The sequence below is a fragment of the Megalobrama amblycephala genome, linkage group LG7 (genome assembly GCF_018812025.1).
Source record: "Megalobrama amblycephala isolate DHTTF-2021 linkage group LG7, ASM1881202v1, whole genome shotgun sequence".
NCBI classification, from domain to species: domain Eukaryota; kingdom Metazoa; phylum Chordata; class Actinopteri; order Cypriniformes; family Xenocyprididae; genus Megalobrama; species Megalobrama amblycephala.
The window spans coordinates 12,221,805-12,244,517 of record NC_063050.1 but is presented as its reverse complement, the minus strand read 5'-3'; the positions used below and the strand labels follow the sequence as shown (position 1 = coordinate 12,244,517).

At 37.2% G+C, this 22,713-nt stretch overlaps 2 protein-coding genes across 2 annotated transcripts in view; both read left to right on the top strand.

The window, feature by feature from the left end:
- Window positions 1-22,713, top strand: part of LOC125271359 (complement C3-like) — a 731,185-nt gene that overhangs the window by 109,252 nt on the left and 599,220 nt on the right. The gene's annotated exons all lie outside the window — the stretch shown is intronic.
- LOC125271370 (GTPase IMAP family member 9-like) lies at window positions 178-22,696 on the top strand. The gene is made up of 3 exons (XM_048195444.1): window positions 178-296; window positions 6,711-6,789; window positions 19,878-22,696. The coding sequence occupies exons 2-3, from the start codon at window positions 6,756-6,758 to the stop codon at window positions 20,678-20,680; spliced, it is 837 nt and encodes a 278-aa protein (XP_048051401.1). The 5' UTR covers window positions 178-296; window positions 6,711-6,755; the 3' UTR covers window positions 20,681-22,696.

The following is a 22,713-nucleotide window of genomic DNA, read 5'->3' as shown; positions in this document are numbered from 1 at the left end:
GACAGTAAAACAAGCTCATACCATGCCTGCAAGTAGCCTAATTTTTACCTAGCAGCGTTAACATGAAACCAGAAACATGAATGCTCATACTCTGCATAAACGCGCCAAAAATGCCCCGAGCCCGACTAAGGCAAAAGAGAGGCTACATGAAATCTCCCTCCTCCTGCATAAATGATTAGTCATTCTCAGCGGTGATTCAGTCAAACAAATCTACTTTCAGTTCCACTTTAGCGCACCATTACACCTGCCATTGAACAACAGGAAGTGAAGTGAAACTTGAAGCTCATCTTCATACGGTGAGTAAATGTTAGATGGAATAGCGTCTCCATTTATGTATTAATGTTCATAATGGTAATAGTTTTTACATGACCATGATTTGTTCAGTTTGGATTATTATGTTGACAAGTTGTGTTGGTGAGGGAGTCGAGCGATTATAGGCCTACACATCACACAATAAAACACAACTTTCAGTGCAAACAAGCACTGGAAATGATTTAAATCAGTTTAACAGACATTATGAAAAATTGCTACAGTAAAATCATCTCATGAAATGTACTTTGATCTGCCTGTTGAAATCGGCTATGTTTAGTGTAGGCGCGTTGTGCTCAAAAATGAAAGTAACGTACAGTAAAACACATACAAATGCATGCAAATAATTAAAAGTAGGGCTATTTTGTTCATCCACCGTTATGGTGGCCATATTTAGTGTGCTCTCTGCTTTTGGCGTGTTGTGAGTCTATCCGCTTGTTAAGTCCTGACGTAAAGAACGCCGTTTCCGGGTCCAAGCCTCAACTCGTTTCACTTGAGAATGCCATCGACGGCCGTTTATGAGCGCTATTTATTCATATTAAACATCAATCATTTAAAAAAGTTAAACATTTTAAATACTTACAGTCTACACAACAGTCTCCGTGCTCACAGCGTCACAGATATTAATATTTTAATGATTTATAAAAGATGAATCATTATCTGGCCGTCAGACTTAACATGTGAAGTTTGGGGCAGATCGGACATTGGGTGTGTCTCAATCAGTTCCCTAGCTCCCGAGCTCGTGAATCAGTATATCCCCAGCCAGCAGAGCCATGTGGGGCCCAAATGGGTTTGACCTGGGCTATCTAACTGGGACCCAGCCAGTTTTGCACCCAGTTTCCATGTAGGCCCCACATGGATTTGCCCAGATGAAATGAACACTGCTTAGTGTGCACACTACAGGCTGTTTAATGTAACACTTAATCAGTGTTGGAGGTAATGAGATAATTAAGTGATTGAATAATGATTTTGTATTAGTGAAGAACACCTGCTGTTAACAAGCATAATCACTGAAGGAAAGAGAAACACAAGAACTACTTCCAGCCACAGCCTTGGATGAAATCAACTGAAGATAAAATACATTACATCTCTCAAGATCTGATTAAACAACTCCACAAACAACATTAGCTTCACTTATTACTAACCAGACTGACTTTATTTCTGTCAGACATCTACAGAAGTTCGTATTAAGAATTAAGAAGAGGCTTAGATGTTGATTACGTATTTGAAAGTAATAGTTTGATTTGATGTTACCATTGTGGCGATCAGTGTGTGCTTTAGTCAGGCTCTTGACTTTTTAACATTAGTTTTTCTCTTGACAGCTGTGTCTGTTTGTTATGGCGAGAACAGCAAGAGAAAATACACTCAGATGCTGTAAGCTGATTGATGATAAGAATATAATCATCAAGAATCAGCATATGAATCTCAACAATGGTGACATGCTTCAATGGTGCAATGCATTCTGAGTGCATCATACTAAACTTATCCATGGCTCCCAGAATGCATTGCACCATTGAAGCATGTCACCATTGTTGAGATTCATATGCTGATTCTTGATGTCTGTGTGAGTAAAACTCACAGGAGCCCAAAATATGTAAATGGTGTGTTATAAATCGTTTGATGTTCTGATTAAATTCTATTATTCTCTTGCTGTAAAATCATAACAATAAAACAGAATTAATAACATACTACCTGTATAAACCTCCCACATAATATCAATGAGTTAAGCCAATATAGGAAGATTATATTCTTATCATCAATCAGTTTACAGCATCTGATTATATTTTCTCGCCATAACAAACAGACACAGCTGTCAAGAGAGAAACTAATGTTAAAAAGTCAAGAGCCTGACTAAAGCACACACTGATCGCCACAATGGTAACATCAAATCAAACTATTACTTTCAAATAAGTAATCAACATCTAAGCCTCTTCTTAATTCTTAATACGAACTTCTGTAGATGTATGTCAGAAATAAAGTCAGTCTGGTTAGTAATAAGTGAAGCTAATGTTGTTTGTGGAGTTGTTTAATCAGATCTTGAGAGATGTAATGTATTTTATCTTCAGTTGATTTCATCCAAGGCTGTGGCTGGAAGTAGTTCTTGTGTTTCTCTTTCCTTCAGTGATTATGCTTGTTAACAGCAGGTGTTCTTCACTAATACAAAATCATTATTCAATCACTTAATTATCTCATTACCTCCAACACTGATTAAGTGTTACATTAAACAGCCTGTAGTGTGCACACTAAGCAGTGTTCATTTCATCTGGGAAAATCCATGTGGGGCCTACATGGAAACTGGGTGCAAAACTGGCTGGGTCCCAGTTAGATAGCCCAGGTCAAACCCATTTGGGCCCCACATGGCTCTGCTGGCTGGGTCGTGTACACGAATTCGGGCACTGGTAAGGACAGTAAAAGCTGCTGGTTCACTACACATTGGGACACTTATGACTCTATTTCCGGCGACGAGACAACGTCCTCATTGTACAACATCACTACTGGTATTTATGAACAACAACAGAGCTTATATTTTCTGACATTACTTGTAATGTTATTTAAAGTACATTATGATTAATTATTTGCTTACGTGCAACATTTCAGCCGTGAATAAATTATAAGTGTTAGCTAGATTATGCTCATTACCTGTCTAGCGATGTATGTTTATGCTGAAATATAATAAAATAACGGTTTGTATTTTTAAAAACATCTATCGTATCGTTATGTGTAGTGAGTTGGCTCACATGATTCAAGTTTCGCGCTTCAGAACTTCCGTTAAGGGAGCATAGTGAGCATCGATGCTCCCTGGTTTTCACGGTGCATTGTGGGACTTTTCAGGGAGCGAACGTTTCAGTGCCCTGGAAGGATTCTGCGATTGAGACAGCCCTTAAAATGGATGACTCCCTGGTCAGTGCCCTGACTACTGAACTAGGGAGCTGATTGAGACACAGGGATTGTCTGAGTTACAACCAGTTCCCAAGGAAGTCGACCGGAAGTTGAAGTCGGCTGCGTGCCGCCATCTTGTAGCAGAACTTCACTTGCGTTAGCATCCCATTGACTCCCATTCATTTTGGCGTCACTTTGACAGCGAATAACTTTACATCTGAGGCGTTTAAAGACTCCATTTGTAGTGATGGGCAGATCGAGGCTTCATGAAACACTGAAGCAGCTGAATCAAATGTGCCGTAATGATTCGAGGCTTCGAAACAATCTGACACCCGTCTCCACGGTGACCCCTAGTGGTCAGAGCAGTGCAAATGCAACAAAACTCAGGCCAAACATGCATTAAAATACACTTTAACAAATGTATTTCAGAAGTTTTATTTAAAGTGAAATCAATTAAATGGAATTAACTAATCATCTAATAAGATTAAATATAGTGTCTGTATAATTTGTGTTCTTTTATCAATTTTAAAGGCTTGTTTATCTGTTCCATGGCTCAAGCTAAACAGGCCAATAAGAGATTAATAACTACCATTATTCATTTTAATTATTCTAATGTATAATTAAAACATCTACAACTGTATAAAACTGATCGGAGATCAGGTAAAACCATAGGGTAAAGCCCTAGACACTTGTTCAATAGTTCTCAGTGAATCTGCATGATTCATGGGCTCACTTTATCATCACCCTTTATCAGTGAACCACTGAAATTTCGAACTGTTTCGAAACAGTGATGACGTAATGAAGCCTCGTTTACTAAAATCACGTGACTTTGGCAGTTTGATACACGCTCCGAATCACTGATTCGAAACAAAAAGATTCATGAAGCTTCGGAGCTTCATGAAGCAGTGTTTCGAAATCGGCCATCACTATCCATTTGTCCATTATTTATTTCTAAAGATACACGACAATGTATAAAGGGCTCCATTACCTTCTATGTTACATTATGGCCCCGTAGAAACAGTTTTTGTAAAAATAGGCTAACGATTGCGTCATAACCACTCGACTCTCTGTCGCACAGTAGAGAAATTACCGTACAGACAGGAGGAGAAGCTCGCAGGCAATAGTATGCATTAACTTAATATGGCGTACTGGCGTTACATTTTAAAATACTATACAAAATAATTAATCAGAATACTTACTCCTGCTCACTCACGCCAAAGAACTCCCCGCTCAAGCTCGCCGTCTCTGCAAGATTAACGATGGCAGTTTTCACGCACAGCTACTAGAAGATTTACATCTGTCAGACAGGTTGCTGACGTCATCAAGCTTAGTTTGAGTCTGCGCGCCAGAAACGGAAGTGCTAAAAATCGCTAAAAATGGGCTTCACTTGTCTCAATTGAGTTCCAATGGGGTCGCTGTGTCCATTTCTTTTACTGTCTATGGTTACAACAACTTGTTAAGTCTGACGTCACGCGGCAGCGCTTCCGGGTCCTAACGCTCTATCTCATACCACAAGAAAACAACAAATGGTGCTAATATACATACACGATGTGGTGTAATACTACAAAAAATATATAATTATAACCTTTATCTCCATACCAAAATTCCAGATGGCCAGACAATGATTCATCTTTTATAAATCGTTAAAATATTAATATCTATGACGCTGTGAGCACGGAGACTGTTGTGTAGACTGTAAGTATTTAAAATGTTTAACTTTTTTAAATGATTGATGTTTAAAATGAATAAATAGCGCTCATAAACGGCCGTCGATGGCATTCTCAAGTGAAACGAGTTGAGGCTTGGACCCGGAAACGGCGTTCCTTACGTCACGACTTAACAAGCGGATAGAGGGTATGCATCGACATCACTTTCCCGCCGGAACGCGCTCCCTCAGCTGGACTGAGTGGCAGAAGAACCTGCTGCGTGACTGAATTTAATAGAGGAAACTGTGAAAACGCGAGTAAAACAAACGAATTACACTAAAGGTTGGACTCGAAAGTGTTCCTTACAACTTGTCAAATAAACCTATTCCATGGATATTGACATGCAGCCTGGAGTCGTGTTTCCTGACATTTATATGCGCCTGAATTCGTCGGCTGGGAAATACATAAAGCAAATCTGCCTGTGAATATTTCATATAACTACAATATAGGTTTAAATCCGAGTAACCACTTATATCAATGTTATATCGTCCAGCCCTAAAACTTGTTTTCATCAGTGTTTATTTAAAAACACCCAATTATGCAGAATAAAAGATGGTAAATATTTAATTGATGATTTGTCAACACAATATATAACAATACAGTATACGGTATGATTTTACTTCAAAATCCAACAATTTGACACAAAATGATAACTGCAAAACCATGTTTCTCTGCTGGAGTCCAGCTGTTTCTGTGAATTGCAGTGATACATTTGTTTCTTTTTTCTGTAGCTTTCGGCAGCCTTTAAATATATACCTCAGGTTTTGTATCAAAGCTATTTGTTCAGTCAATCACAAAGCTCTTTCCCGTTTTGGATGTGTTTTGTGTGTTTTTCGCGGCATTCACGCTGAAAACCAATGCTGCCGCTCAGTCTTTGTGCCACTCAGTGGGCGTGACCGCAGTCATAACGGTCGACGATGACGTCACAGAAAAAAAATGTAAAGCGTTTTCTTTACTCAAAAAACACTATGTCTATAAAGTTCAATGTTTTACGTATTTGAAAAGCGGAGAAGAGTCTTCGTCTGATATGTCCCGTCTAGTTGTAGCCAATATGCTATGCTATATGATCAATGTCAGGTAATTATTATCAAATTTAATATAGCACAATTCGACTTGCTCTGGAACAAATAATAGATTGATAAGACCAAAGATTGCAAGTTTTATGTACTCAAATTTAATTATGTCTCATGTTTAACCACTAAGAGCCAGCGGTAAATCTCTGAAGCACTGGCCGAGATGAAGCTGTCCTTGGCGCGTGCACGAGCACTGAACGGCCGCTGACGCCCTGGAGCTCGCATCTCCGAAAACGTCAAAACAAATTGTAAAATAGGTGCTATTATTAAATACGAGTCACATATTTCATATCTAAACAACTACATTCTCGTCTAAAAAACTGTGAAAACAACAGTTTGTGGTACAAGTAGTATTTGTAAAAATTACGATGGATTTGATTGGCCGCCATGACAGTCACTTCAAGCGGAGCGATACAAACGGTGAAACGGTAGGAGTGCTGTTATCACTGATATCAGTGATATCGCACGGCTATCAGCCAATCAGATTCGAGAACCAGACAGAACTGTCGTGTATATATATACACACACAAGACAAATTACATACAAACAAGACAAATTACATACATTAATTGTGTAATTGGTTAGGTCCTTAAAGAGTACAGCTGCAAACAGCATTGTGGACAGACATGCAAATCCATGTCTTATAAACCTTACTTATAAATATAAACATTTTACTTTACTTTACATTCTGTGTAAAAGAGGCTTTAATCTTTTAACTAACAGATATGTTTTCTTAAAATAGAGAAACAGAGAGAGAGAGAGAGAATCCGTTCCACTCACAGTCACGATGCAGAGAAACAGCATGCAAACACCTTCCACAAGTAAGTATTGAGTGATTAATTCACAGCAAAAACTCCAGTGTTAAATTAACTCTCTTGGGAGTATATGTGAGACCATACTCAAGAGTGTTAAAGTGTTAAAATAAGAGTCTTAAATGAACACTGAAACAGTTAAAAAATGGGTTTTTCTCCTTTGGTGATTCTGCTTGTTATCATCAGGTGTCAATCATCACTTAATTATCTCATTAACTTTAACACTGCTACAGTGTTACTTTAACACTCTTATTTTAACACTTTGACACTCTTGAGTACATATAGCCCAAGCAAAAGAAGAGCCAGATCAACAGTTACAATCTTCTTTTATCCCTTCCTTGACCATGTGACTGAATCCCAGATGTGAGACATTCAAACCGACCAATCAGAAGATTAAAACTTCCCCCTCCATACTAAAGGTGTGACAATTCGTAGACCCCCGATGTACACATCTTGGCCTACAGGCCTTGATCACTAGCAGCACCTTTGTGCCTTCCAAATGGCCCTTGTAGCAAGAGAGAATTTTTGAAACAGCAAAGCAAATGTCTTTGTTCATTTTAAAATATCTTTAAATATTTTCAATCTTACAGCATCAAGGGAAAAAACAAACAAACTTTAAAGCACAACCAGTGTGAAAATTAAGACAAAGCTGGAAAAACTCATTCACACCAGCAGTTGTGTTCAGAGAGAGATTTGATTTTGATTTTTAGAAAAAAACTTTATTTTACCAAACAACAAATCACTGAATCAAATCCATTCAAATTAGTAACATATCAAAAATTAAATCTCCCTCAATTACAGTACAAATAATATTACTATAACACCACTGCAATTTAAAAGACTCAATGTCATTCATTAGTTTATAGTACTTATATTTTATACACCAATCCTAGCCTTTAAAAAGATTTAAAAAGAAGTACAACATCTTGACCATGTCTGTTCTCCATTCTATTTCATCTTGTGATATAAATCGCAAGTTTGGCTTGTCCAACAATAAAATTAATTAACTGCCATTTTATTCTCTGTTTTTGACAATATCTTGATCCTAAACAAACACATTAGGAGTGAATTGTTCCTGAAATCTTAAAAACAAATCCTTCAACAAAACAAAAAGTGATCTCAATCTAATACATTCTGTAAAACAGTGAAAAACCGTTTCTCTTGCTCCACAAAAAACACATTTATCAACAACATCTGAATTTATAACAGAAACAAAGGCATTGACCGCTATAGCCCCGTGCAAAATTCACCACTGCAAATGTTTGTTTATTCAATGGTAGTTTGTATATCACCCTCCAAACTGGCCTTTCTTCCTCTTTTAATCCGAATTTATACTGCCACACAGTGTCTTTCTTCTCATTTAGTGCCACATTATTTAAAACTTTAACAAAACACCTATAAAATTTTTTCCTGAAACCAAACCCAAATCCAAATCATGCTAGACATACCCTTTAAATCTGGTGAAATGACAATTTTTGGAAAGGGATCTCTCTTATTTGGAATCAGACTTCCATTACCAAAATTTTGCAACAAGATTGATTCTTCTTCTATTAACCTTCTTTTCCACATTTTTAAAAAAAAAACCTCAGTTTGACGTGAAGATCTCTGGACTAATGCAGAGGCCACTGCAGATACATTACTTAAGTCAGGTCCTGCCACATCAATTAAACTTCTTAATTTTACCATACCAGAGCCACATAGCCTTTGTGTGAGACCTGGCAAACACTCATTTGATAAATCAAAGCGAGCTCCTTTAACCAAAGGTTCCTCAAGCAACCCAAACAAAGATTCTGTCTTACAATCCCTGGTAAAATTAAAATGTCCCCACATTTTAAAAAGTCCACAGTAAAAAGAGGGTAAATCCTTTAAATTCAACTGTCTATGATCCAGAAGCATCAAGGTGCTGTCAAGTCCAAGTCCATCAGTCTTCTGCAGAATAACCTGGGCAACTTTTCTCCATACCAGATCTTCAGGTCCAGTTAACAGTCTTTGGATAAATTGCAAGCGAAACGTTGCTAGTCTACTTGGCAAGTGCACCAGTCCTTGTCCTCCGTCATCCACAGGCAAAAAAAGTACACTTTGGGAAACCTAGTGAAGCCAATCCCAGAAGAAATCCAAAAACATTGCTTGCAACCTAGAAAGAAAACCGGGAAGAGGGTCCACACATGACAATCTGTGCCACAATGTTGAGGCAGTCAGGTTGTTAATTATTAAAACCCTCCCTCTAAAGGAAAGCTGTGGATGTATCCACTTCCACTTCTTTAATCTACCCTCCATTTTTTCAAACACCCCAATCCAATTTTTTACTTGCGTAGTAGTATCCCCAATAAAAACTCCAAGGTATTTGATCCCTCTTTTTTCCAAGTTAACCCACCAGGCAATAATGGTGGACCATTCTCCCATTTTCCAACAGCCAATGCATCACTTTTACTCCAGTTTATTTTGGCAGCAGATATAGTTCCAAACTCTTCAACAATTTTAACCAAAGTATTTATATCATTCTGTCCATTAACCATTATCATTACATCATCAGCATAAGCTGATATCTGATGGTGCAAATTGTTATGAGATAATAGTAAACCTTCTATTTTAGAACGTAACTTATTTAACAATGGTTCAATTGCTAAAGAGTACAGCATTCCAGAGAGTGCACATCCCTGTCTAATGCCTCTATTAACTTTAAAAGGGGCGCTCAAACCACCATTGATTTTTAGCATACTTTCAATATCTTTGTATAACACTTTGATTAATCCAATAAAACCTGGGCCAAAATCAAAAGCATTTTGAGTTTCCCAGAGGTACTGGTGCTCAACTCTGTCAAACGCTTTCTCTTGATCAATGGAAATGAGCCCTAGATTGATACCCAAAAGGCCAGCAAGCTCTATTATGTCCCGAACAAGAAAAATATTATCCGAAATAGACCTACTAGGCACACAATACGTCTGGTCAGGATGTATGACCTGCCCCATCACCTCTCTCAGTCTGTTGGCCAGAGCCTTAGAGAAGATTTTCAAATCCGAGCACAACAAGCTCACTGGTCTCCAGTTCTTCATTTCTTGCAGATCACCTTTTTTTGGGTAGAAGAGTAATCACAGCTCTTCTACAACTCAGCGGTAGAGAACCCTCAGCTATGCTCTCCTTGAGAACATCCAAGAGATCCTCACCCAACACCTCCCAAAAGGCTTTATAAAATTTAACTGGAAGACCATCAATACCAGGAGCTTTTCCACTCTCCATGTTCTGCAGTGCATTCCAAAGTTCTCCCTCACACAGAGGCCTCTCTAGCACTGCCTTTGATTTTTTTTGAAGCTTCTTCCTCATATTCACTCCCATACAATTCATTGTAGAACCTCACAGCCCGCTGTCTTATTTCAGATGGTGCTGTCAGCTCTTGCCCATTTTCTGTGTAATGAGTGAATATATAGACTCTGGCCATTTTTCCTTTCCAGATTAAAAAAGAACTTGGATGGGGCATCCATTTCCGTAAGATTTTGATAACGCGACCTGACCAAAGCTCCCTTTGCTTTCAAGCCTAGCAGGTCTGCAATACATAACTTTTTGGACTTAAGGGCATCAATACCACTCTGCTCTCCAGTGACCTCTATCAATGATTGTAACTCTACAATGTCAGCTTCAAGTTTTTTTAAATTTTTGTGTTATATTTTTAGAGACATTGAAAGTATACTGTTGACATAACTTTATTTCAACTTTCCCACAGTCCCACCACTGGCGCAAATTCACAAAACACTCTTTTTTCCATTTGAATTCCTTCCAAAAGAAAAGAAAAACCTCTTTAAACTTTAAATCACTCAACAGAGACACATTAAAATGCCAATAGGCACTCTTTGACCTTATATTTGCTATAAAAGCTTTACATATAACAATAGCATGATCAGAAAAAACAGAAGGACTAATGTCACTGGTTTTCACTATATTAAAATGATGTTTAAAGCAATATAATCTATCTAATCTAAATCTAAATTGTCTCGAGTATGTGCCCACTTATATTGCTTCCATACAGAGTAAACAAACATTTTGCGGTCCGGAAAAAAATATGTAACCTGGACATTTTTCATGTTTTTTGTTCTTTGTAAAAAAGACCTAACCCTTCCAAAAGAATAAGCACTACGCCTATTCCTTCTATTATACCAAGCATCACTATCAGAGTCTTCAACAGCACTGCTTTCAACATCATTACATGCATCAACTTGTAATTCTGACAATTGTTTTGATTTTTCGTCCCTTATTTTCACTTTGTTCCTTTTCCTCTTAACAGAGGGCATTTTGAAAAGTGCATCATCACTCACATACTCTGCATTAGTTTCATCATTTTTCACCAGATCAGCTGTTTTGTCAATAGCATTTGAGGTTTCCCCCTCTACCACTCCTGATCCTTCCATCTTTGCATCACTTGTTCCAGCTTCTGCTGTAACACTCACACTTTCAGCCTGCTCATGTTTGGCTGCCCTAACATCATCATCATTTACAGCTGCCTCGTTGGCCACTGTATCGGCCCTTGCATCCTCAGTCTGTTCTGGACACGAACTTCTAATGTGCCCCTCCTCTCCACATTTAAAACATTTCATAGCCTCAGAACTTGCAAACACAACATAATCAAAGCCATCAACTTTAAATTTAAATGCCATATTTATTTCATCCAATTCACTTTTTAATACCATGTAAACTTGTCATCTAAAAAAGACTACATGCTTGAGTAAAGGGGATTTACAGCCCAACAGAACTTTCCTCATTTGTGAAACAATTTTTCCGTGTCTGGATAACTCTGTGATCAGCAACTCATCTTTTATGAATGGGGGAACATTGGACAAGATTATCTTTTTCTCCGGTTGAACTAAGAGCATTACTGACATAAAAGTCTCCTGTATGACAATTCCGTTTTGGACCACACTGTTCACTTTTTCAATGTTATCTAAAAAAAATCACCACAGTGCTATTCATACGAGATGCTGACATTATGCTTTCATGCCCTACAACATTTCCGACCGCCAAATTGCACTCTTCCACAGAACAATTCATTGTTGATCTTAATGCCATGCCTGCGTGAAAGCCGCTCATAACTTGTGTGTTCTGAGGATGCCATTGTCAACCAGCACTCGCTGGAAGACTGCGCTCCTCAGTTCACCTCAACTTACTGTTGTTACCCTCAAACTTAATTCCACAAAAACAATATATACCAGACACCAAAAAAAAGTAATAGGGGGAAAAAGAAAGAAGACGTACTCTCACCGTAGAACTCTCACTCCTGGAGTGAGGCCCCATTGAGGCCCCCCTAAATGTGGAGTGTGAAATAATTTTTACTGTAACTGTTTTTTTTTTGCGATCGTTGTTTTTTACATCCGTTATTAGACAGTGTCAACGCGGAACAGAAATGTAACTATGGATGGGTACCGAAACCTGGTATTATATTAGCCCCAGGGCTAAATTATGAAAGACCGGTGTATCGATAAGCTCTGACGTTAACGGTTCTGCTATCGGTACTGAAGAAATTATGAAGAAAATACACGTTCATTTGTTATTGCTATATAGACATTATCTTGCAGATTCTATCTCGCCAGAGTCACCAGCTGTGTCTGTATGCAATAATATTAGGACATTTCTCTATGATGCATTTTTGCTTTCGCAGTCCAGAAGAGAGATCGCGCTCACGCAGAGGAGCTACAGCGCGCGCAGCCGCTCACATGAAAGCCCTGTTTAATTGTGACGATAGAGGGAGAACTAAACAACTAAACATCTGCTTACACTTTAGGCCTGTGATATTAAGCTAATTTTATTTTTGAAGATCCTTCCAAGGATCAGAAAGAAGATATCTGAGGTAAAACTATTAAAAACTAGCCGTGTTTCATCTTGCACACCTTATTCTCTTCACAGCTGTGCGCGTTCATTCCTCCCTAAACCCAAACTTAACGTCAGAATCAGCATAATCGGTGACTGTTGTAAAATGCAGGCTTTACTGTTGCTAAATTACAGTAAATGTTTGATAATTATTATCAACGTTTTAAAACGTTGAAAGCACAATAATCCGCTCAAGAGACGCTGTTCCTCAAGCTGAATGTGTGTGCGCGCTCCAAAACGGATCGCAAATAGACAAACAAATTACACATTGGGCTTCAGGGGCACGTCCAAGAGATCAAATACACACAAAATATGTTAAAATGACCAGATTGGAGCGTGTTTAACTACTTAAATGCAGTTTATATCGTAAGTGTACATGAACAGCTGGGAGAAAATCTGATGTGTGTTAAAGGTGCCCTAGATTATGTTTTTAAAAGATGTAATATAAGTCTAAGGCAGTGGTTCCCAAAGTGGTGGGTCGCGAGACAGTGAGAGAGGGGTCGCGAGATGATTTCCAGAAATAAAAAAATAAAAATAATAATAATAATAATAATAACTAAACGATTAGAAATAGTATATTCTATCAATAATTGTCACAAAATACTAAAAATAGTAGTTAAATTAAAAACAAAAACCATGCAAATAAAAAAAAGCCATCAACCTTTCGATTTTCCTTTCCCTCGGCCGTGACTCCTGAGGTGATTACGACAGATTAATGAGTAGCAACAGCATCAGCTGCAGCAGGTCAGTTTACTGCAACATGTTAACCGTTCAGACATGTGCACGTAGGTAATTCTTTAGGCTTTAATCTTTGGATAATATTTTTGTCGAAATGAAACGTTGGTTAATATCGATCAAAAAAGACAACGCAGGGAGGCCAGCGGAGGAGAGCGGAGAAGCACGCGCTTCACATAGCCTATGCCGCGTTTGCAGTGCGCAACTGATCCATGGCTGTGTATCACAAACACAACATTTACTTATTTTTATTTCAAATCCAAAAGTTGTTACTGAATATGGCTTGTCAGCACAGAGATTCTCTTTGTATAGGCCTACACTATATTTCATAGATGTCACGTTTAAACGCACTATATTTAAACGTTTTATTCATATCATACTTTATATTTATCTGAAGTAATACTTTAGATTTATATATTATGTTGCTTACGCAAGTGGCAAAACATTTTAACGTAAGCTTTATGTTAAAATCAAAAACGTTTTTTTAAAAAAACTTAAAATAGACAAAAACAGCCGACTCTCGTCTTTTCTTTCCTTTTAAATCTTTTTACAATAAATCCCTTAGGTCATAAAGAACTGTTTTTCCACCTTCACGAAGAGACGAGTGCTATTGTTTATGTCTCCTTGTTCACCTAAATGCCTGGTAAGGTGTTATTTTCCTTGCTTTACCCGAGGCAAAAATGCCGTGTTTAAACTGTGTAACAGACTTTGAACTATATGAATCTATGGTGAAATTACTAGTTTTTTCGCGTCAATACATGTTTATTTTAATGCGAACAGTGCGCTGTCGTTTTAATTCAGCGCTGTGCAGCACAGCAAAAATAGACTCGGCGCGTAAATGATCGCTGCACTGCTGCAGACGCACCGCTCCTGGAACGCACTGCCGGACCGCATCCGCGTGCAGTGTGAAATCCGTTAAATATGGGCACAGAAAAAAAAATGCGCACTGCAAACAGAGTATGTGTGAAACATGCGTTAGTGCGTGTGCGCCTTTGTGCACAACTCATTAACCACCTCCGAGGATAGTGGGGGTCGCGAGTCACTGTCATCGTTATTTTGGGGGTCGTGGGCTGAAAAGTTTGGGAACCCCTGGTCTAAGGTGTCCCCTGAATGTGTCTGTGAAGTTTCAGATCAAAATACCCCATAGATTTTTTTTTATTAATTTTTTTAACTGCCCATTTTGGGGCATCATTATAAACGCGCTGATTTTATGCTGCGGCCCCTTTAAATCTCGTGGTCCACGCCCACAGAGCTCGCGCTTGCCTTGAACAGTGCCTTAACAAAGTTTACACAGCTAATATAACCCTCAAAATGGATCTTTACAAAGTGTTCGTCATGCATGCGTCGGATTATGTGAGTATTGTATACTGTTATATTGTTTACTTCTGATTCTGAATGAGTTTGATAGTGCTCCGTGGCTAACGGCTAATGCTACACTGTTGGAGAGATTTATAAAGAATGGAGTTGTGTTTATGAATTATACAGACTGCAAGTGTTTAAAAATGAAAATAGCAACGGCTCTTGTCTCCGTGAATACAGTAATAACCGATGGTAACTTTAACCACATTTAACAGTACATTAGCAACATGCTAACGAAACATTTAGAAAGACAGTTTACAAATATCACTAAAAATATCATGATATCATGGATCATGTCAGTTATTATCGCTCCATCTGCCATTTTTCACTATTGTTCTTGCTTGCTTACCTAGTCTGATGATTAGGTTGTGCACATCCAGACGTTAATACTGGCTGCCCTTGTCTAATGCCTTTTATAATGTTGGAAACGTGGGCTGGCATATGCAAATATTGGGGGCGTACACCTCGACTGTTACGTAACAGTCGGTGTTATGTTGAGATTCGCCTGTTCTTCGGAGGTCTTTTAAACAAATGATATTTATATAAGAAGGAGGAAACAATGGAGTGTGAGACTGACTCTATGTCATTTCCATGTACTGAACTCTTGTTATTTAACAATGCCAAGATAAATTAAATTTTTCATTCAAGGGCACCTTTAATATCTATTGTCTTAAAGTGACAGCAGTCACCTTCTGACGATTATGCCATCAGTGTTAATCAAACAAGAAAATGCAAAGAGAAAATCACTCACAGCTCTTCATCTGAATATAGTTAGCTTTAATAGGCATTAATCTATTAATTTATACTGTGAAAACCATGCAGTGTTATTTTACATTTGGTTACTTTACTTAGATTTCTTTTATAGGCTAGGCCTATATTACTTACCTGAACACATGAACAAATGAAAGCACTTTATTTCATTTGTATCTTTGTTTTATTGTTTTTGTCAGTTTGTTTTACTTTGTTTCTTTGTTCATGTTCTTACTGTATCTTAAATAAAAGACCAAAAATGCCGGACACTATATAATATAAAGCAAAGTTAATTCAGCTCATTATTAATTCAGCTCATTTAGCTATATATTATATTATATTATAAACAAAAGGTACCGATAAGAATACCGTTAAAGTACCGGATTGATAAGCAATATCGGTAAGAGTAGTAATACCGTTAAAACCTTAACGATGCCCAGTGCAGAAAATGATATGACAACAATAAGGTCTAAATGTAACTGGCCCCTCTAACAGTACAACTGGCCCCAGCTTGGCCCCCCCAGTTGAAATGGTCTAGAACCGCCACTGCTCTCATTCACACACCAACGCCGCCCACTCACTCCCGCATGCGCACACACAGAGAGAGAGAGAGATGGGTGGATTTTCTGTTGACTGCGTGCCATATTCGGCTACAGAACAAATGAGTGTTTAAATACTTTTGGTTTCTTACATTCAATTTGTACGGTCAGGTTGACACTCCCAGTACAACAGCAAACTAATTTAAAGGAATAATGGAATCAACATATCAACGTCAGTCAAACTTTATTAGCTTATATTTTAATTATATTAATATTGTTTAAAAAGATATTAGGCTATAGTGTTAGTGGTAACAGTCTGAAAATCCAGAATCATAATGATTCTCTTGGTAATATTACCATATGATGATAAATGTAACTTTGGGTTTGTTCAATATAGCTGCAGAGTGCAGTACATAACAATGGATAAAACAACATAAATCAATACATACATATTAGCAATCATTGTTAAGCTGTGTCATTCAGCCAAACTATTCTGTAAACTGAGTGTTCTAATAATGTTATGGCAATGTTCAACAAAGCACACATAAATGCATTATATACTCTGCTGTTGAAAATGAAATGCATTAAACAAAGAAAAAAATAATAATCAATCAATCAGAACATGAAACTCCCAGATTACAAGCTTTTTCTATGGCTGTGCCGATAGCGTCAAATTTTGTTTTTCCACCATCAATGGACAGGACCTTTTCCCAATGGGCAACATATAGGATATCTTCGTTTAAATATTTATATATAGATGATGTTTTTGCATCCTTTCATCAACTCTCAGATAAGTTTGCAATGCCCCAAAACAATTTTTTCCCAGTATTTGCATATTCACAGTTGTTTGTGTGTGTGTGTGTGTGTGTGTGTGTGTGTGTGTGTGTGTGTGTGTGTGTGTGTGTGCACGTTTTTTCTGACATATCAGGACACAAATGTGTATAATGACATGGGTATGACATAGGTATTACAAAAAGAGGTGACTTATGAGGACATTACCCATGTCCCCACTTTTCAAAAGGCTTATAAATCATACAGAATGAGATTTTGTGAGAAAGTAAAAGTGTGCACAGTTTCCTGTGATGGTTAGGTTTAGGGGTAGGGGTAGTGTAGGGGGATAGAAAATACAGTTTGTACAGTATAAAAACCATTACGCCTATGGAATATCCCCACAATTCACAAAAACAAACGTGTGTGTGTGTGTGTGTGTGTGTGTGTGTGCGTGTATCAATGTTTTTACATAATTATGAGGACTTTCCATAAGTGTGATGGGGTAACATTAATTTAAGGCCTTTTAACCAGTTTCTTATTAGCATGCATATTACTAGAATATTGGCTATTTATTAATACTGATTAAGCACATATTAATACCTCATTCTACATTTTAAATCATACCCAATACCTAAACTTAACAACTACCTCACTAACTATTAATAAGCAGTAAATTAGGAGTTTATTAAGGGAAACATTGTAGTTAATAGTTTATATGTGTTCCCTACACTCTCAGAAATAAAAGTACAAAATTGTACCTTTAGGGGTACAATGGTACAAAGGTACAAATTTGTACCCTTGTGATTTGTACCTTAAGAGACCATTTTTGTACCTTTAGTGACAATTTTGTACCTTTATTTAACAGTACAAAAATTGACCCTACAAAATTGGCTTTGACAGCGTACAATTGTTGACTATAATGAGATATATATATATTTTACACACTGAAGAAGTAACATTGAAGTGAAAAAGTAACACTGAAGCAGTGTTAAAGTTAATGAGATAATTGATTGATGATTGAGTGATGATTGACAATTAGTGGTGACACCTGATGATAATAAGCAGAATCATTGAAGAAACAACAAGAGAAAAAGAGAGAGACACAACAACTACAACTGACTTCCAGCCATTAAACATTATTACACTTATTATTAACCAGTTTGATTTGATTTCTGTCATACATCAACAAAAGTTCTTATTGAGAATTAACAGATGTTTAGATGTTAATGTTTTAATGAAAGTTTAGTTTGAAGTCACCATGATGGTGAAAAGCATTTCCTTTAGTTGGGCTCTTGACTCTATTTATTAACATTAATTTATCTCTGGCTGCTCCAACTTTGTGTTTGTAGAGCACATTTGTTATGGCCAGAGAAATTATGATCTGAGCTGTGTTTCCCAAAAGTGCTGTGAGGCCAAAGTTGATTAATTTAGGTTTACAATGCTTTGGGAAGCACAGTCATAATGGTTGTGTTTTCTCATTGTGAAATGGCCAGATTCATTGGTGACATCCAGTATTAACTGGTGATATAGATGTTATATTATTTCCTTACAGTAAATCTGTTACCGCTTGAGATCCAGAAGAGCTTTTATAATCTGAAGGGTTTTTTTTTAAACACACACAGACATCAAGAATCAGCATATGACCCTCAACAATGGTGACAATCAAACAAAGTGCTTCATGTTGCAGTGCATGATGGGAGCCACCAATCAAAACTCATCCATAGCTCCCATCATGCATTGCTGCATGAATAAATTATGCAGCTGAATTGTCTTAGTAATTTTCGTAGATTGTTCATGTTTGCTTTATTTTTCTGTTGTTTTGTTGTGACAGTAGCTTGTTTTGTGATGTTCAGAGTTGATCTGTTTGTCAGTATTTTGTATTTATTTATCATCACCGTTCTTGAGAATCAGATGCTGACTCTTGATGTCTGTGTGTGTTTAAACACTGAAGCTTCAGTTCATAATGTATTATTCTTAAAAGAAAAAAAAAAATCATACTATTGTCAGATCTCAAGCTGTAAAATCACAGGACTACAATCATTAATACTAAAGCTATACATCAAGCACACAGTCAGAGATTTAGACTATAAATGACATCATGCCATCACATGATGATTATATCATCAAATTATATTGTGACCAGATCCTATTTTCTCTGACTATTACAAATGTGTTTTACAAACACAAAGTTGGAGCAATCAGAGAAAAACTAATAATAAAAGGTAAAGAGTCAAGAGCCCAACTAAAGCAAACGCTGACCTCTTTCATGGTGACTTGAAATGAAACTCCATAAAACATCAATTAAGACGTTTTTTCTCTCTTTCCTTCAATGATTCTGCTTATTAACATCAGGTGTCTCCACTAATTGTCAATCATCAATCAATTATCTCATTAACTTTAACACTGCTTCAGTGTTACTTTTTAACACTCGGTAAGATGGACTCATATGGAATGTTTAAAAATGTGTTTAAAATGAAATGTTGTAAAATGTGAAAATGAAAAGGATTTAATAAATTCTGGTTTTAATTCAATGTATGTGTGTGTGTGTGTGTGTGTGTGTGTGTAATATATATATATCTCATTATAGTCAATGATTGTACGCTGTCAAAGCCAATTTTGTACCCTTTTTGAAGGGTCAATTTTTGTACTGTTAAATAAAGGTACAAAATTGTCACCAAAGGTACAAAACTGGTCTCTTAAGGTACAAATCACAAGGGTACAAATTTGTACCTTTAAGGGTACAGCCCCAGTGACAAGCTATTGTACCCCTGAAGGTACAATTATGTACTTTATTTTCTGAGAGAGTACAAAATTGTCACCAAAGGTACAAAACTGGTCTCTTAAGGTACAATCACAAGGGTACAAATTTGTACCTTAGTACCATTGTACCCCTAAAGGTACAATTTTGTACTTTTATTTCTGAGAGTGTATAGTGTTACCCGTAATGTTTTTTTTCACACTATGCTTATATTTTTTTTTTTTACATTTTTATTTAAACATCATTTAGTGTGTTTCTTAAGCTGTATTCCTTGTATAGGGCCCAGCCAAATGTATCCACAATGTCAAAAACATCTTCTCTTACTTTTCCAGATCTAAAGATTGTTCTGGTTGGTAAAACTGGATCAGGCAAAAGTTCAGCAGGAAACACCATCCTGGGTCCACAGTATCCTAAGTATTTTAATACAGATGCTTCACCAGAGTCTGTTACTAAAACCTGTGAGAGACGAGATGTAAAGATTGGTGACCGGAACATCTCAGTCATCGACACTCCAGGACAGTTTGATACATCAATGTCAGAACAAGAAATGAAGACTGAGATTGAGAAGTGTGTAGAGTTGTCTGTTCCTGGTCCGCATGCATTTCTGCTGGTCATCGAAGTGAGGAGATTCACAGTAGAAGAGAAGAGTGCAGTGAAATGGATCCAGGAGAACTTTGGAGAAGATGCTGCACGTTACACCATCATTCTGTTCACTCACGCTGATCAGCTGAAGGGAAAACCATTAGATGATTATATCAGTGAAAGTAATGATCTCAAAGCTTTTGTTAATAATTGTGGTGACAGAGTTCATTCGTTCAACAATGAAAATATTCAGAACCGCTCTCAGGTCACAGAACTGCTGGAGAAGATTGACATGATGGTGGAGAGTAATGGAGGGGAGCACTACACCAATGAGATGTATAGAGAAGCCCAGAAAAAAGTTGAATGGGAGGCTTGGAAACAAAACGCTAAAACAGCACTAACATACATCGTACCGGGAGCAGTAGGAGCAGCAGGAGCAGCAGGAGTAGCAGCAGTGGGAGGACCAGCAGGAGCAGTAGCACTAGCAGGACGAGCAGCAACAGCAGTAGGAGGAGTAATAATAGGAGCAGTAAAATCAGGCTTGAAATTCTAGGACACTATTCCTCTAATTAAATAACAAAGAAAGAAAGAAAGAAAGAAAAAGAAAGAGAAAGAAAGGGAATATTCTGCCACTAAATGTGGGGAGTACATTATGTTTTTATGCTACCTGAATTTGAGTCCTGGCTTGTTGTCCTTTGCCGATTCTGTCATTTTCTCTCCTGCTTCACTTCCTGTCAAATTTCTCAGACTTCATCTTCATAGCTGCATTATTAGTTTTCTAAGAGTAGGAGACTTTTATAAAAAAGCTAAAAGCAACTTTTAGTAAAGTATAAGACTGATTTGTGAACTAAGGACTACAATGATGTCAACTCAAAATGGCCGCCCTTAACCTCTGAATCAGCCAATAGTGAGCCTGCAATGGTGAAGTCACTGCATCACAACACCAATCATTTAATGTTATTATAAAAAAGAATAATTTAAAAAGACACTGAAACATTTTAATATTTAAATGTATTTGTAAAAAATAGCTTTGCAAAATGATCACAAATTAGTATTGATGGTGTGGAATCTTTTTCCTCATTTACAGTTAGAGCAATGATGTGTCATGAGTTCATCAATAGCTCCAACAACTCCAGGGAAGCCCACAGTCAACATAAAAGTGTCTTGCTTTTGCTGCATGGTTTTATTGTCAGTTGGAAAGTCAATGAACTGCCATAGAGTAGAGGTCAAATGTGATGTCCAGCAACCAAACTGACATCTTCAACCTTAATTCAAATATTTAAAAAAAAATGGTTTATGAGATGTAAGCATACCGTGTAGCTGTGCTTGGAGTCATTTGTTTCATGTGTGATAATGAAATGAAATTTCAGATTATTTCAATTATTTTTGGCCAGGCTGTCATGCAAAGAAATTATGAACATGCAAAAACAAGAGAGAACCAATTAAATATAAAAAACTGATTACTGTCTTGTATCCTGCGCCTGCTGTTTCCTTCTACTCCCCACCAGAAGTCACCGGTTCACCATTGTGACCTTTTCATGGCACACACAGTCACACATCACTCTGGATTACATTTCCCACAATTCCCCATCTAGGAACCAATCACACACACACCTGTTTCCCATCAGTGACACTTTATAAGCTGCACTCAAACACACACACATTGCTGAGTATTGTTTAGCCCTGTATTGCGCCTTATGTTCGACCTTGTTTCCATGTTTCTTGCCCTGTCTGTATTTTTGACTTTGGACTGTTTCCCGGATTATGATCGTTTACTCTTTGCCTTGTCTCTCCTGATCCTGTTTGCTGGTGTTTGACTACGCTCTTTTAAAGACCCCCTGTGGTGAAAATCAAGTTTTGTTGTTTATATGTCTATGTAGTGTTTTTAATATGCTTTAAGACAAACCATGTGCAAATTCATAAGTTAGCACCATTGCTCAGTATTTTATGTTTGAAACTTCAGTAAACCAAATACCTGCGGTTTGAAATCGTTGGTGTTTGTGATGTCACAGACTACCTTGTAACCAATCCAGCCTGATCTCACAATCAAAACGTACATATTTAGACGTAAATTAAAACTGTCCAATACGTATGTGCCTTTACGTATTTACATTGTCTTTTACGTATTATCTGGACGTAATTACAGGTTCGATACGTATCTAAATTTACGTTAAAACAACCTCAAATACGTACAAATATAACGTGTTCTCTGACCAGTCAGTTATCCATAGAAATTTGCTCATGAAGCTGCTTTTCAATGCTAAATCTAAATTTCTAAATTTCTTCTAAAATTAATCTGCTTAATTTATGTTAAATACTTATTTTGTTATGAAGCCTTATGAAATATTAACGATAAACGTTGCGATTCCGTTGCTATGATTTAAAATAAACAATAATCTGACGAAACCAGAAAAGACCGCGTGCCCGACCGGATTGATTTCAGGGCTGCAACACAATCAGAATCGCTTCGTGGTTGACGTCTTGTTCTTCCTTGTGAGTTTTTAATTTGAATTTAATTTGTTAATGTATGTTTGTGATCTGTTTTATGAAATATATTCTTAAGTACTCAGTTGTTGTTGTTGTTTT

Coding starts and splice junctions, on each gene's coding strand:
- LOC125271370 (XM_048195444.1), top strand. CDS start 6,756: ATGCAGAGAAACAGCATGCAAACACCTTCCACAA. Junction 6,790..19,877: donor CATGCAAACACCTTCCACAA/GTAAGTATTGAG, acceptor TTACTTTTCCAG/ATCTAAAGATTGTTCTGGTT.